The sequence below is a fragment of the Haliotis rubra genome, unplaced genomic scaffold (genome assembly GCF_003918875.1).
Source record: "Haliotis rubra isolate DU_JTF1 unplaced genomic scaffold, ASM391887v1 Scf656, whole genome shotgun sequence".
Lineage (NCBI taxonomy): Eukaryota > Metazoa > Mollusca > Gastropoda > Lepetellida > Haliotidae > Haliotis > Haliotis rubra.
In genome coordinates this window covers 568,889-585,300 of record NW_025767364.1, presented here as the reverse complement: position 1 = coordinate 585,300, position 16,412 = coordinate 568,889, and the positions used below count along the sequence as shown (strand labels likewise).

Here is a 16,412-nt window from a genome sequence, read left to right as displayed (position 1 = left end):
GTTCAATTAAAGCCACTTGCCACACGGCAAGTGACTTTAAGAAAGTAACTTGTCCTGACTAATTTTCCACTTGCCCTGATTTTATGACATAATTATGATGATGTAATTATGAAAGAAGAAATCAACATGGTATTTGATGTTAATGTTTACTGGACTATTTATTGAAAAGTGATAAATAGCAAAGAAAGATAACTCTACTTTATTATCATTGCGAAATGTAATAGCTACATTTTGAGCAGATATGAAATTAAATCCAAGTTTGTTTGCGGTTTGAAACCATAAGTGGAAATTATCTAGTAGCCCACGGACAAGTAAGATACCATTATTTGATTGCCCGAAATGAAAACTGACTTGTCCCGGCGTCGGGCGATGGGATTTTTTAACCCCTGATCATCAGTCTGAGATTAGCTGGTAGCCCAAGGTTTAGGGTAGCTTAGTCCTTTAAGTATCATGAGCATATTTTTTTTAATCAAAGTCACCAATTTAACCAATGATTTTCAATACTATAGCATTGTTGATTAGTTGTATCAAGGTGGTAGACGTCTACACTTGTGTTAATTTGTACTTTCCGGAATCATTAAGCTTGAATGCTGTGATACTGAAATACTCATGAATATTCCATCAAACAAACATAAATAAATGTGCAATGATCTTGTCATGTTATTATGATGATTTGAGTGATCTGTGACCTTGACCTTCTCCTGCCCTTGACTCCAGCTGGCATGTCAGGATCAGGAGGATGAAGATGATGACGAAGCCCAGGCGGAGTATGACGGGATGTTGATTGAGTCTGCGGGGGATGTGTTGCCGGTGATGGCGAGGCTCCTGGGAGGTCAACAGTTCCTCCCTTTCTTCAGCAGCTTCCTCACTGACCTCCTCAAGAGACTGGTATGTGGGGAGGTTGGGCTTGAAGGGGAAATCAAAGGGGGTTCATATAGAGGAGATCAGGGAGTTTGATATAGACCTTGGGATTGATATAAGGCAGATCAGAGGATTTGATATTGAGATCAGTGGTTCGAAATAGATCAGATCAGGTGGCTGAAAGAGGGGGATCAGTGGGTTTGCTTCTATAGAATATCAGAGGGTATGACATGAAAGTATTTGAGATCATGGATACAGGGTATTTCGCGGGATGTGATATACAGGGGCTGGGGTGGTTTAATGTAGTGATCACAGGGTTTGATGTAGTGGAGACTGGCTTTGACGCAGAAACTCACTTTGACGCAGAGATCACAGGGTTTGATCATGATTTGGAAATGACTGAGTTGGAAACCGATTTTTGGGCTGGGTCTTATCATAGAAATTGAAAATCCGCATTTCAAAGAGGCCTCCCTGTCTGTAAATTGGGTCACATGCTTTGATACAGAGGAGATCATCTTTTGAAACTATTTGAGACAATCCTGTTCACATAAATGTATTCTTGATCAGAACAATACTATGTAAGCCTTTATTTAACATCAGGGGATGTGAAGCCTTTGAATTGCTTTCTTCAGATATATCCTCAATCACATGTTAATTCATTACAGAAAGAGACAAGCTCCACGTCAGAAAAGTCTTTTGCAGTAGGCACTCTTGCCGAAACAATCGAAGCCTGTGGTCCTACCTCTGTAGCATTTGTAGAGACATTGTATCCGGTGTTTGTGAGGATGATAAGGGAAGAAGATGATGAAGTCCGCAGCAACGCAGTGTACGCCCTGGGCGTGCTTGCCATGTATGGAGGAGAGAAGATGCAAGTGTATCCTTGATGTTCATATTTGGAACTGAGTGAATATTTCATCTGAAATGTACTTCTCGTAATAAGTAGAAGAACACATGATTCTTTCAGCGTTCAATGGTTAATCTGTATAAAATGTCAGTGTTCTTTGTCACTATTGTAATTAATCAGTCTCTTTATGTCACCTGACCCAAAACTGACCCCAAAGACCACCTCCGTGGTGTAGTGGTTAGAGCGTCCGCCCGGAGAGCGGAAGGTCGCGGGTTCGATCCCCAACCGCGTCATACCAAAAGACGTTAAAATATGGTACTTGTTGGTCACTGCCTGGCGCTCGGCATTAATTGGTACAACAAGGACTGGTCGGTTCAGAGTCAGAACACAAACAATTCTGGAACACTTGTTTTCATTAACAATATTTTTCACATGGTTTGTTTTGTCTGTTACATTTGTAAGCACTACAAGCTCGTTTCAAGTCATGATTGAATTTATCTTAAAGATTCCAAGAAATTTATGTTCCTAACATACTAGTCATCCTTTAAAGATGTGAAATTTTGCCAGAAGAACTACATATTTTCCCCCTTATTTTAATGTGCAATAACAAATTTCATAAATGATGCTAACCAATTATTTTCGATGATTGATCGGTAGTAATGAACCAATCATCAATTATGAGATTTTAACCAATTCCCAACACTAGTGTAAACTAAAGCAAACCAACATTGGTCTCAGCTCCAGCAGGCAATCACCTTGACACATAACCTTGACACATAACCTTGACCCCTTCCCAGCCTGTACAAGGATATCTTGAAGATGTTGTTTGACATCCTAAACAAGGAGACTAACGGCCGCGTCATAGACAACATCGCTGCTGCCAGCTGCCGCCTCATAATGGCCAACCAGGATCAGGTTCCCCTTGAACATGTCAGTACAACAATGAAGCCGTTGAGAATAAGAGAATTAATTAGATCCAGTTGTTTGGGTAGAAAGTTTTGTTTATCTGTTTCATCAATTTCAGGAAATGACTATATATAAATTGTGCTGGTGAAAACTTTTTCGTTTGAAGCTGTCTGGCAGGATTGGGTGGATTACCCAAATCATTTGTGATAGTATAGGTGTATTATGATTTATTGCTCCATGAAACTTGTGTGATTTTGTGACATTCTGTTATGAGCTGGTTTTGGCTCAGTGACAGGCTGCTGTTTTAGTATTAACAACTTTGAAGCGGTCTGCCTGTTCACCTATAATGAGTTAGCCTACAAGTTCCTGATGTTGTCTGTGTGTCTGAAAGATTGTTCCATCTCACCAATGCTCTACTATCTCTTTGTGGAACGGGGCCCTGATTCGTGCTGCCTATTGACATGTGATTAGTTAGCCTACAAGTTCCTGATGTTGTCTGTGTGTCTGAAAGATTGTTCCATCTCACCAATGCTCTACTATCTCTTTGTGGAACGGGGCCCTGATTCGTGCTGCCTATTGACATGTGATTAGTTAGCCTACAAGTTCCTGATGTTGTCTGTGTGTCTGAAAGATCGTTCCATCTCACCAATGCTCTACTATCTCTTTGTAGAACGGGGCCCTGATTCGTGCTGCCTATTGACATGTGATTAGTTAGCCTACAAGGCCCTGATGTTGTCTGTGTGTCTGAAAGATTGTTCCATCCCACCAATGCTCTACTATCCCTGATTCGTGCTGCTTTGTGTTAGAACAAGGCCCTGATGTTGTCTGTGTGCTGCTCCTATTGACATGTGATTAGTTAGCCTACAAGGCCCTGATGTTGTCTGTGTGTCTGAATGTTGTCTGTTCCATCCATCCCACCAATGCTCTACTATCGCTTTGTGGAACGGGGCCCTGATTCGTGCTGCCTATTGACATGTGATTAGTTAGCCTACAAGGCCCTGATGTTGTCTGTGTGTCTGAAAGATTGTTCCATCTCACCAATGCTCTACTATCTCTTTGTGGAACGGGGCCCTGATTCGTGCTGCCTATTGACATGTGATTAGTTAGCCTACAAGGCCCTGATGTTGTCTGTGTGTCTGAAAGATTGTTCCATCTCACCAATGCTCTACTATCTTTGTGGATGATTGTCTGCCTATTGACATGTGATTAGTTAGCCTACAAGTTCCTGATGTTGTCTGTGTGTCTGAAAGATCGTTCCATCTCACCAATGCTCTACTATCTCTTTGTGGAACGGGGCCCTGATTCGTGCTGCCTATTGACATGTGATTAGTTAGCCTACAAGTTCCTGATGTTGTCTGTGTGTCTGAAAGATTGTTCCATCTCACCAATGCTCTACTATCGCTTTGTGGAACGGGGCCCTGATTCGTGCTGCCTATTGACATGTGATTAGTTAGCCTACAAGGCCCTGATGTTGTCTGTGTGTCTGAAAGATTGTTCCATCTCACCAATGCTCTACTATCGCTTTGTGGAACGGGGCCCTGATTCGTGCTGCCTATTGACATGTGATTAGTTAGCCTACAAGTTCCCTGATGTTGTCTGTGTGTGAAAGATTGTCTGAAATGATATCGCTTTGTTGCCTATTGACCCTATCCTGACCAATGCTCTGAAAGATCTGATTCCATCCCACCAATGCTCTTATCGCTTTGTGGAACGGGCCCTGATTCGTGGGCCCTGATGTTGTCTGTGTGTCGGGATTGCCCTGATTCGTGCTGCCTATTGACATGTGATTAGTTAGCCTACAAGGCCCTGATGTTGTCTGTGTGTCTGAAAGATCGTTCCATCTCACCAATGCTCTACTATCGCTTTGTGGAACGGGGCCCTGATTCGTGCTGCCTATTGACATGTGATTAGTTAGCCTACAAGTTCCTGATGTTGTTTGTGTGTCCACCAGGTGGTGCCGGTCATCGTGCAGTGTCTGCCCCTCAAGGAAGACATGGAGGAGTGGACCACCATCTTCACCTGTCTCCTGCAGCTCTACAGTCAGGGCAGTGAACATGTGAGTACTCACTCCTGTTTCTCACTTGATGCTTTACCCATGAAGATCTGGGTTAGAACTGATCTTCAGCAACACATGCTTGTCGTTTGATGCGACTAACAGGATCAAGTGGTCAGACACGCTGACTTGGTTGACACATGTCACTGTATCACGTATCAATGCTGGGGATTATCTGGTACAGACTTGATTGTTTACAGACCGTATTGCTGGAGTAATGCTGAGTGCACAATCAACAACAAACAATCAAACTTGCTGCTTTTCAGCATGTCTGTTGTAAATGTTTTCATTTCAATTTAGTGATGCTGCAGTTTTCACATCTTAAATGAAAACGGATCATATTTTGATATGGAACCTTCCAGCAAATAGTCTCACTGAAAATTGCTTGTAGTTCACCCATGGCAAGATGTCATTTTGACCCCAAACTGTCTGTTTTTGTTGTGAAATACTTGTGTATGAGATATAAGTATATTGTATTTGTGTCAACTTTTTTGGCATATGATGATATACTTTCGAGTACTTGCAACAAAATATCAAATGATAATATATATTTTTTAAATGAATTTTGGAGATAAGGATGAAAATCTTGTACTGTTTGGGAATTTTTTTTCTTCAAACAATAACTTGAAACTATTAGTTGGATTATTTTCAAATTTGGGGATCACCGTCCATATTATCCCCAGACGCGTTTTGGGGGGGGTATTAAAATGGTCTCCGTCCATGCGCATGCTTTTCCGTCCAATGAATTAAAATTTCTTATGCGTAGATCTGGTGGTGTACTGGTCCGTGCAATTTGTCTTTAAAACATTTGAAAAAGCAATTTCTTCACCAAACTTGAAACTACAGATCTGGTGGTGTACTGGTTCCTTGGTATTTTGGAATTTGAATCAAAACATTTTTTGGCGATCATGGCAACAAGTTCCTTAGAATAGAAATCTATAACTCTAAAACCAGGTTGGCACATAGTGGTCAGAGTTTACTGTGCCTTTGAGTTTTGGTTTTAAAATGTATTTTGGCATTTCCATGGCAATTAGTTTGACATAGACTGAAATTGGTGATAGTGCTCTTTCTGGAGCAGAACCTTTCAATACTCTCCTTCCACTTTCTATATACACACCTAAATTTTTGTTCTTAACTTCGTAGACATAATCCTGTAACTTGTGGGTGATATTGATGACTTTGTCTTCTTGTCTATAATAGAGGTGCAGTGCAGAGTTTTGTTTTGATATTTTAAATTATCAAGAATTATTACATATTACATCTCTTGAGTCCCACAAATAATTTGTTTGCCAGTAACTTTTTGCAATCATTTAGTGGATTTGCTTAATGGCTTCTTTGTTTATTGGTAGAGTGCTGTGGAAGCTGGATACAGATCTTGTATTTAGATAAAGAATAATCAATATTAATTATTGTGCAGCTAAAGCTGGGAGTCACTGTTAGGAGTATAGTGAGCCCTGTTCACAGTTTTTGTTTTTGTTTGTCCCCGGGCCGCAATGCTGAACGGGGGACTCTGTATTCAGCGTGTCTGTACGTCCCGATTCTTGTTAACGCGATATCTCATGAACTGTTGTACCCAATGTCTTCAATTTTGGTGACAGTCTACATTTGGGGATTACGCAGATACCAGTTGATTTGGGTGACCTTGATCTTATCTTCAAGCTCGCTATGACACTTTGACCACTTTTCAAACTTATGTAAACGCGATATCTCATAAAACATTGCACCCAATGTCTTCAAGTATGTTGACAGCCTACACTTGGTGATTATGCAGACTCCAGTCATTTCAGGCATGTTGTATGTAACCAAAAAATAAAATGTAGTAAATGTGTTACAAATATTCCATTCTTTAGCAGTGGGGAACATTGCCATATCAGTGGAAAACAATTGTTTTAATAGTGGTCAGACACTTGCCATCATTAAAGGATTCTTGGAAGGAAACCCTCATCTGTCGTACACACCTGGAGACAAATACATCAGATGCAGACCTTGCAAGTCTGTGATATGTGCCGGATCTGTATAGCTGTAATGTAGGAGGTTCTGTTGGATCCTGTCTTTTCTTTTAGTGAGATTACTTACCAACTTTCTTTCTCTGTAATATTGATATTTTTGAGACCTGATATTTTTCTTGAACCCACATGCAAACTGCAAAATTGTCACATTGTTACATTTTATGCTTATGGTCCCTTCTTTGATGATTATTCAACAGGTAATAAAACTGGTTCCACAAATACTGAAGTTGATAGCCAGCCTTCTTGGTTCAGACACAATCAAACAAGGTAAGCATGTCATTATTTTGGAATATCCATTCCATTCCCCACATGGGTACAATGTGTGAAGCCAATTTCTGGTATCCCCTGCCATGATATTGATAAAAGCGGCGTAAACACACTTACACAGTCACTACTCTGTGGCTAGAAATTGGCGGAGTGTGACATTAAAAAATGATACTCATGCTTTCAGCCATTGGTTTTCCTGATCCCGACTAGACCGCCTCCGTGGTGTAGTGGTTAGAGCGTCCGCCCGGAGAGCGGAAGGTCGCTGGTTCGATCCCCGACCGCATCATACCAAAAGACGTTAAAATATGGTACTTGTTGGTCCCTGCCTGGCGCTCGGCATTAATGGGTACAACAAGGACTGGTCGGCTCGAGTCAGTATAATGTGTCTGAGTAGGGTATTCATGCTTCACTGCGGCATGGTATCTCAGTGAGCTAGCACTATAAAACCAGCTTCAGTCTGGGCTAGTACAAGCAGCCGCACATACACATACACACGCATGCACGTCGTCATATGAGCGAAATATTCTCAAGCACGACGTTAAACCCAATTTCACCTCACCTCACCTCACCTGATCCCGACTTAATTATTTACTGATATGATATAGCTGGAATAGTGTGGAACAACATTCACCCAGTCACTAAATTTCTCCTTTTATCTGCAGACATCCAGCAGCTGTTGGTCCAGTTTGTCCAGACAGTGGCTTCAGCCTACCCTGCTGTATTCACAGAAGTCAAGGCCAGCATCGGACCAGAGCAAGCCAACAAACTGGACATGTGTGTTGCCATGGTAGCAGGATCACCAACAGGATGAAAGCCTTCTTATTTCAATACTTTTATTCCGCTCAAGCCTTGTGCCTATGCAGTTTCTATTTTTAGTCTTTGAAACCATTCATGACTTGTCTTCGATGCGAAATGTTGTTGGAAAGCCGCTGTGGTTGTTGGGAGAGAGTTTTGTGGTGCTTAAAGCTGCTTGTAACTTTTCGGCCAGTTTTTGTTATGGCCTGATAAGCATGTGATGAAATATCAACCTTTGCTGTGACGTCCAGTGATAATGTGTCGTTACTACTTTGTGAAAGTCAGTGATAATCTTCATGAAACCTTGACAATCTTCTAGTCAAGTTCCCTATACTATGTTGAAAATGAAGAGTTAATAGTTACTCTATCAGCTAAACATTTGATCTTTTTTTTCAAAATGAAGTGTTAACAATAGTTTTTCTTTCCTCTAAGCATTTGATATTTTTGTTGAAAAAGAAGAATTAACAATAGTTTTCTTTCCTCTAAACATTTGATATTTTTTTCTCGGAAAACCTTTTCTCATTCCACTGTGAAAAGATATGTAAGAGATAATAAATTAAAGGTATATTTTCTTACCATTTAACATTTTCTAGATACATAACTGCCATTTGTGTTTTATCTTTGACAAAAGATATGTCCCGGGCCATGTTGAGTATGTGACTTAAGATGTCTGAGAGTCTGTGATAAGTCTCTCATACTGTAATAACCTGACAATCTGTTGTGAACCAAGCCGTAGCAATGCCTGAAATAGCACTGTAAATATGTATTTTATATTGAAGCTATCAAAATGTGCACATCAAACAAAATGGCGGTCAACAGACTGATAACATATTGTTCCATATCTGTCAGTGAGTATTAACCAAATATATTTGTTTATATGCATGTTTTATACAAATGTTTTGGTAATACTTGCAGTCTCATTTAGATGGGGTGGGGTGTAGCCTAGTGGTCAATTCCTTCGCTCGTCACACCAAACACCCGGGTTTGATTCCCCACATGGGTAGGATGTCTTAAGTCTAGTTCTTGTGTGCCGTGATGTTGCTGCACTATTGCTAAAAAAAGGCATAGAACTCAACTCACTTACTCCTCATTTCGAACAGAACTTTACATCATTCTGTCTAGACTGTTGAGACCTGGCATGGGCTTTCACTGCCCCGTCGGAATGAAGCTGAGTGACAATTAAGCTTTGTTATCATTATGTCCAATCACCAGTCATGGAAGAGCTTTTCGGGTTTTTGAGAAGGAAACAGAGCTGAATGGAATTTTGACATCATTTTCTGTGGGAAATTATCAAATCGACAGAATGTGAAAAGCACACAACATGCCAGTCTGTTTTATTGTTCATTCAGAACTGAATGTTTATGTTGTATTAAGGGATACAGAAGTCTCTATAAGAAACCTCCATGCTGCTTGATGAGTTACAATGTCAACCTGATTTGACCCATGGAGAATTTGTGACAACTCGAGGGAGCCATCCAATCAGAGTTAAAGATCTGATTTATTCAGTTGTGTATGCATTACAAATGAGTTACCATGAGTCATTTCAGCATGTATGTTGTCATTTGAAAAAAGATCTTTGGACCAAGAGATTAAGTTGTGTTTTGTGTTTTCAAATTGAAAAACACATTCTGGCTAAAGCTTGAGCAGTGCATGATTTGTATAGTTGCAGTGTAGCTAAGTAACATCTCAAACCACGATGATTTGACGTATCTGTACAAACCAAACCACTGGTTTTAGTTACAGTGAGAGGTTTTATCTGATCAAGTTTATACATCAATATGAATCTGATTATGCATGTTCCTCCAGTTATGTTAAGACTATGTATGACATACACCAAATATATCAAACATAGGTTGCTTGTTAATCAAACATCAGTAAAAAATGTTTCATCTGTTTCTATGCCTTAAGTGCAAATTCTGAACTTGCTAGCTCACTTTCCATCAAATGAGAAACTACAGTTTGTTTTACAGTTGAAGTCTGAGCAAGCACTTAAAGTTCCATGTTGGATCAATATTTTAACTCTGAGTTTTGGGAGGGAGGTGTTCGGAGGTTTACAGATTTCTCCTGGTGACAAAATCTCAGGCTTGTTACAGTTGAGAATTTTCACAATAGAAATCTGCTAAAATTGTCATAGTTATCCCTGAAATTAATTAAGATTCTCCTTTGAAGGTATATAATTGAGTGATGTACATGTTAACTCAAAAGCTCTACTGCACCAACATCTATGTTAGGATTCACTCAGCATTTGCTGTTAGAAGTTCTTGGTAATACATACAGTCTTTGAGGGCCTTGCACAATTTAGTTAGAAGATCTCGAAACCTAGTTGCTGTATTTTCACTTTCCTACTGGTCCTTTCATGGTGCCAAATAGGAGTTGCAGTTTTACATGATTCCAGACGTCAGGACCAAGATGTGTTCCACTGAATGCATTCCATGATCTGTTGATTGTGTTTTGTCTGGAGGTGTAACGATACATTGATATACAGGGGTGGAAATAACCCATTGCCCGACGCCCGAGTCCAGTGTTTTTTTCTGTCGGGCAAGCAAATTTGTATATCACACTGTACCAGTTGACTTTCCAATATTAATTATGTTGTTTATTTAAAAAATCAACAAGAAAACAGCCGGTATAGTGGAAAAATTATCAGGGCAAGTGATTTTACATGTGCCACTGTACCGGAGTACACTAGTAATTTTAAAGGTATTTCCACCCCTGATATACAATACAGTGGGATACAATTCGTATCCTGATACAATACATGCGATTTAAAAGTTTGTATTGTCTCTCAGGCTGCAGGTAAATCAAAACCCTGAATCATATGTCGTTAAATCTCAGACAGCAAAGATATGGGACATTGTGATTGAGAAACATATTGTAATTATTTCAATACTGGAGTTGTGTATCTATGTATTGTATCCTGCTCCTTGTATCGTGATACAATACTGTATTGCTGTATCTTTACACCACTAGTTTTGTCCTGTACAGTATGCTGTTCACTGTCTAACTGGTTCTGTGTTGATGTTCTCTAGCCACTCTGGTGGCTGAGTGGATTAGACGGCTGACTTTAGGTGCCTGACTCTGATGGTGTGAGTTTGAATCCCAAATGGGACTCAACCTAAGAAAAGTACTTGAGTCTGTACTTCACTAAGGAACTGTAATCCCAAATATAACATATGTTACAAAGGGAAAACAGTTGTCTGATTGGTTACAATGCAACCAAAATGGTGTAAAATATTGAAAATATTTCTAAAGGTCAACATTTTGATCTATCAGCTGTCACAGACAATTTCGGCCGTACAGTATTCAGAATAGTTGTTATTTCAGTGACAGTGATCATTGACAGATAGCTCAACCTAACTGTGTACAGGATTAGAACCAGTCAAAACTTTAGGATGGTTTCATTGGCAGCTGCCTCTTTTCTGTAAAGTAGACTAGGCAACTGTCTGTATGCAGCTAATGCTGGAACCAGTAGACTGGCAACTGTCTGTGTGTACTGGTAGACTAGGCAACTGTCTATATGTAACTGATGCTATACTGGTTATATGCTCTATATTGAGACTATTTATTCTCCTCTGCCTGCAGTATTAAACCCTGACAATGGTGTACAGGGAGATTGGAATAGTGAGAAATGGAAGCTAACTTGCCAAATAACTTACTAATTAATCAATTTGGAGTATCATTGAACAGTTAACATATCCCTAACAATAATTTGCTAAACTATTCTTCTCTAGAATAACCAGTTCTGCTTGCAGCATTGTAAACTAATTTTCAGCCTTCCTTTAAAATTCAGCACTACAAACTTAACAAACACATGACAATACCCTAGAATGTAATTTGTGATTTCTTTTGAATACAGTACTGACAAAACATTGCCATGTAACATCAGACTAGATGCAGTGAAGTGTGAGTTCTTGTGGGTGGTGGGGTAGCCTAGTGGTTAAGGCGTTTGCTCGTCACACCGAAGACCTGTTTGATTCCCCACATGGGTACAATGTGTGTCATCTCTACACCCCACAGCACAGAATAAGTGAGTCACACATATTCTCTTTAAGTCTGGTAACTTGTCATTTGTTTCAAGTGACCTGTTGCAAAGAATGTTGTTATGAAAAGTTTTGGTTGTGAATTCTGAATATGCTCCAAAATTTTAATCGACAACTTACATATGGTCTTATTTTAGAGATGTTGAAAGCATGACCAGGTCCAGTGTTGGTTTGTTTTGCTTGTGTTTGATCATTGTTGAAATGCTGTTGTACAGTTAAACAATTTGACTGATATAAATGTTCTTTTTGAATTTTCTTTGAACTCTTAAAATGTTATTAGCTGTAGGTTGTTGAAATGTTCGCTTTGTGTATTTCTTGAGTGTTTGTAAGTGTGTTTAGAATCTTGATGGCCATTTTGAAAATGTTTTCCAAAAATAGAATCCATGGTTAAAAAAATGATTATTCAACGATATCAGAACTATTTTCATCAAGACTATTATGTCATCCATGCTGTGTCAGCAGTTTTAGATTGGCACAAAAGAAACTTGACCGGGAACTATATTTATGGTATAGACGTATACTCTGTTGGCACTGATATATCTTTATAAAATAGTTAATTAATGATAATCATGACAACTGATGATGTAAGTGATGAGAATTACATCGATAATGAATGAGTGAGTGAGTTTAGTTTCACACCGCTTTTAGCAACATTCCAGCAATATCACAGAGGGGGCGACCAGAAATGGGCTTCACACATTGTACCCTTGTGAGGAATCGAACCCAGGTCTTCATCATGACACGTGAACGCTTTAACCACTAGCCTACCCCACCACCACATTACATTGATAAACAAGGGATTGACCATTACATGTTCCGGAATATGGGGGGAGGGGAGGTAGAGTAGTGGTTAAAGCCTCGCTGGTCATACTGAAGACCCGGGTTTGATTCCCCACATGGGTGCAAGTGTGGGTACATGTCTGGTGTCCCCTGCTGTGACAATGCTGGACTGTTTTTAAAAGTGGAGTAAAACCATACTCACTCACTCACTCAGCGATATGGTGCAGAGGACTCTGTTCTTTGTACATTAATTGTCAGAAGAGACAAAAAAAATTGTTTTTATTCCTAACACAAGATGTGTTTTCATCTGTTGGTTTTATCAAAATATAGAACACTTATTTTTCACCAGTTTCTCACTCCCATTCCCCTTGAAGATAAGGTGGTCAGTCCAATTAAATGATGAACTGTTGTTTCTGCAGATGTGTTTAAAAGTATGTCATTGATTATGAAATAGACATAGAGATATTTGTGATGATAAATCAAGTAAAGTTTAACATCAAAATGTAATGTACGGCAACCAAAATTTCAGACTTATGCATTGCTATTTTCTGGCATCATTGTTGTTTGTATTTTATGAGAATGGTATCATGGTTACAGTGCAATATTTTCTTATTCATATTTGGATTCTTCCATTTCGACTTTGCCCTGAATGTGAATTAATTGCCTTTCAAGTGTTCAAAACTTTTTCTTTGGGATGTTATGAACTGTCCATTGTATTGAAGTCATTCCCTTTCTTGATAGGGCAAGGCTGCACAGAATTACACATGTTGCATATCCAGGTTTAATTTCACGACATGTCTTTAAAAATTGGCGGGCATGGGGGCCAATATGTCCAAGGTGCTGCTGTTCTCTGTGTAGGGTTGCTTCCATTAGGCATGCCAGGAAGATATAGATATGGGTTTGAATACACATGGTCCCAAATATATATCTGGGTTTTAGAGGTGAAACGGTACGCTCTTAACACGGTAAGGTACGTATTGCAGTACAAACCCTTTGGTTCGGTCGGTTTCGGTTTGACTAGGTTTGTGCACACCACACCATAACGTAAGACCTGCACTTTCTTCCTAGATCAGGCAAACACACTGTGACACTTTCCTCTCATATCAAGCTCACACGCTGTGAAATAACTGGAATACTAAGCAAAGTGGCTCAAACCCCAGCTCACTCAAGGATTTTGTTTGAAATACTCTTCCTTGTTAGTGATTGATGATCTTACATGTGTCACAAGCAGGATGCAAGGAGCTCAATTTTGATGTACCCGGAAGAGTCCTCTGCTGGTATTATTATATTGCGGGGAGCATGTCAAAGCACCTTACAGTGTTTAATGTCGGAATACAGACAATACTCCCACAATTATAAACTACACGTGTCCCTACTGCCAGATAGGGCTGGGACGGGTGAACCGGATACCTGGGACGGGTGGGTAATGAGTTGGACCCGGTACCCGTCTCAATACCCGGACCCGTAATGATCATCTGACTAGTAGATTAAACAATGTAATATGTTATTCTTTCATATTAAAAGGTTGTATTGTCTTTGAAGATTTAGACATAATTACAGTCACCTCTTTTGAATATAATACAAGGTTAAGATATTGAAAAAATCAACATTTTAGCCTCCGAGCTGAAGAACATATTTCCATTTCTTACAAATTTGATGTCAGGAAATAACATAACGGGTATCCGGGTAGGGTAATAGGGGGTGGGGTACCCGGGTAGAAAAATTGGGCCCGTCCTAGCCCTACAGTAGATGTCATTGTCTCGCTTGATACAGGGAAAAACGAAGCACCTTTGAGCAGGTGATCTGGATACTAGCGCTATATAAATATATATAAATAATAATAAGAGCTGTGTGACAGGCTGCATTTTGACAAAATGCAACTGTTGTAGCCACTAAGTTGTAACATTTGGGATAGTCAACATGCTCCTATTGTTAAGTGGCCTGTTATTAATATGCACCCTGGACACACCTTGAAGTGATACCCTTGTATCATGTATCCTGAATCTGTCAAGGTGTGTTTTATTTATTCATTAGGAAAGAAACTTCAGAGAGGACAAGTTGGTAGTCATATCCTATTTCTGTGCTGGACAGTATGTTACATCCAAAGAGAAAGTTCTGAAAATTATTTTCAGTCAATAAATTGTGATGAAACAGAGGTATGTGTTGTCTTTTTGTTGTCAGCTGTGAAATCTGCAGGGACTTCCAGAACCCTGATCACACATGATCATATATCACCCAAACATGATCACACATCACCGTCTCGTGATCATTTATTACTAGCACATGAAGGGGGGTGGGGTAGCTTAGTGGTTAAAGCTTTTGCTCGTCACAACGAAGACCTGTTCGATTCCTCACATGGGTACAATGTGTGAAGCCCATTTCTCGTGTGCCTCACCGTGATATTGCTGGAATATTGCTACTAGTGGCGTAAAACCATACTCACTTACTTGCACATGAATGTATCTCAGCCAAATTGAAAAATTCTTAGAAAACATATGAGTTTAATTAGTGCTGTGTAATGTGACCTAGACTGACTGACTGACTGAGTTTAGTTTTACGCCGCCTTTAGCAATATTCCAGCAATATCCCAGCAATATCACACATTGCCCATGTGGGGAATCACCAGAAATAGGCTTCACACATTGTAATACATGTGGGGAATCGAACCTTTGGTCTTCGGCGGTTTTGGACGAAATAGCTTCAACGCTTTATCCACTAGGCTACCCCACCGCCCCATTGTGACCTAGAACAGGAGCTGAAGTGGTAACACTAACAGTGCAAGGTTAGCCTTGGGTATGAACAGAAGTATGTTCACTACAAGGGGTGTGGAAATACTGTGTTTGCTAGGGTGATAGCTGAGTCACTGATGATAACAGCTAGTATTGCAGTGTTTTCGCCACTTGACCCTGGACAGTATCCAGCATGGTGCTCATCAGAAATGGGTTTGAGTCATGACATACATATTTTGAAAACATATCTGATTTTTATTCAGACCTTTAAAAACTATTTCTGATGTCTACATTCTAGGACATTGACATTCTGATAATCCATACAAGCTTCATAAGCTGTTCACATGATGAACAAGGATGTTATATACCCCTAGTGGACAGTACACAATCCTGTGCACTTAAAAGAACCCACGAATCCGTTGGTATATGACCAGATGGTGGCCACATGAATACGTGCAAACACCTAGTTGCGGGTACAGCAACGTGCAGTGAACTTGGACAAAGTACTGTGACTATGTATCCCAGTCCACCCAGCTGTGAATGGGTACCTCGTTAGGTTGAGAAAGCCACAATAACTCGGTGCGCCTAGTGGCTGCAAGAGTTGTATACTCCTCAGGGAGTTGAGGTTGATAATAGGATGTGCCATTGAGATTGACATCCAATGATCGAGGGGGAAAAATATCATTGCCTTGAGCACACACTAGTTGCCTGGATATGTGCGCTATATAAATATCCTATGATGATGACATACATTCTTTGAGTGGCATGTATAGAAGTAGGTGAATCAGATAAGGAACAAACTTTATGGATGAACAACTTCTTTATTCGGAAGATGCGACGTTTCGATACAGATTCTTGAATCGTTATCAAGCAAGTATGGGTCAGGTACGAACGAACGGAATTTGGAGTTTAACGTCGGCTTTTAGCCTAGCCAATGTCGCCGACGGGGTAGGTGGGGTTTTATGTAAATGAGTTAATAATGGAGTACATAGGGAGTAAACCACCTTACCCAAAAAATGTAAATGAAGGGGAATTAAACTTACCTGAATTTTAAATAATTGGTGACATGTCCAGGGCAACCCCAATTACCAAATCCAATGATTTATTTTTTTCCAAACCATGGAAACA

At 39.9% G+C, this 16,412-nt stretch overlaps 1 protein-coding gene across 2 annotated transcripts in view; it reads left to right on the top strand.

Moving 5' to 3' along the window:
* Positions 1 to 10,233, top strand: part of LOC124257295 (importin-4-like) — a 39,271-nt gene extending 29,038 nt beyond the window's left edge. For both annotated transcript variants that reach the window (XM_046691308.1, XM_046691309.1), the window contains 7 exons: positions 718 to 888; positions 1,527 to 1,735; positions 2,503 to 2,635; positions 4,563 to 4,667; positions 6,871 to 6,940; positions 7,603 to 10,113; positions 10,221 to 10,233. In XM_046691308.1, coding sequence (XP_046547264.1) covers positions 718 to 888; positions 1,527 to 1,735; positions 2,503 to 2,635; positions 4,563 to 4,667; positions 6,871 to 6,940; positions 7,603 to 7,751 — 837 coding nt within the window. In that variant the 3' untranslated portion in view covers positions 7,752 to 10,113; positions 10,221 to 10,233. The remainder of the gene's footprint in view (positions 1 to 717; positions 889 to 1,526; positions 1,736 to 2,502; positions 2,636 to 4,562; positions 4,668 to 6,870; positions 6,941 to 7,602; positions 10,114 to 10,220) is intronic.
* The last annotated feature ends 6,179 nt before the right edge of the window (positions 10,234 to 16,412 follow it).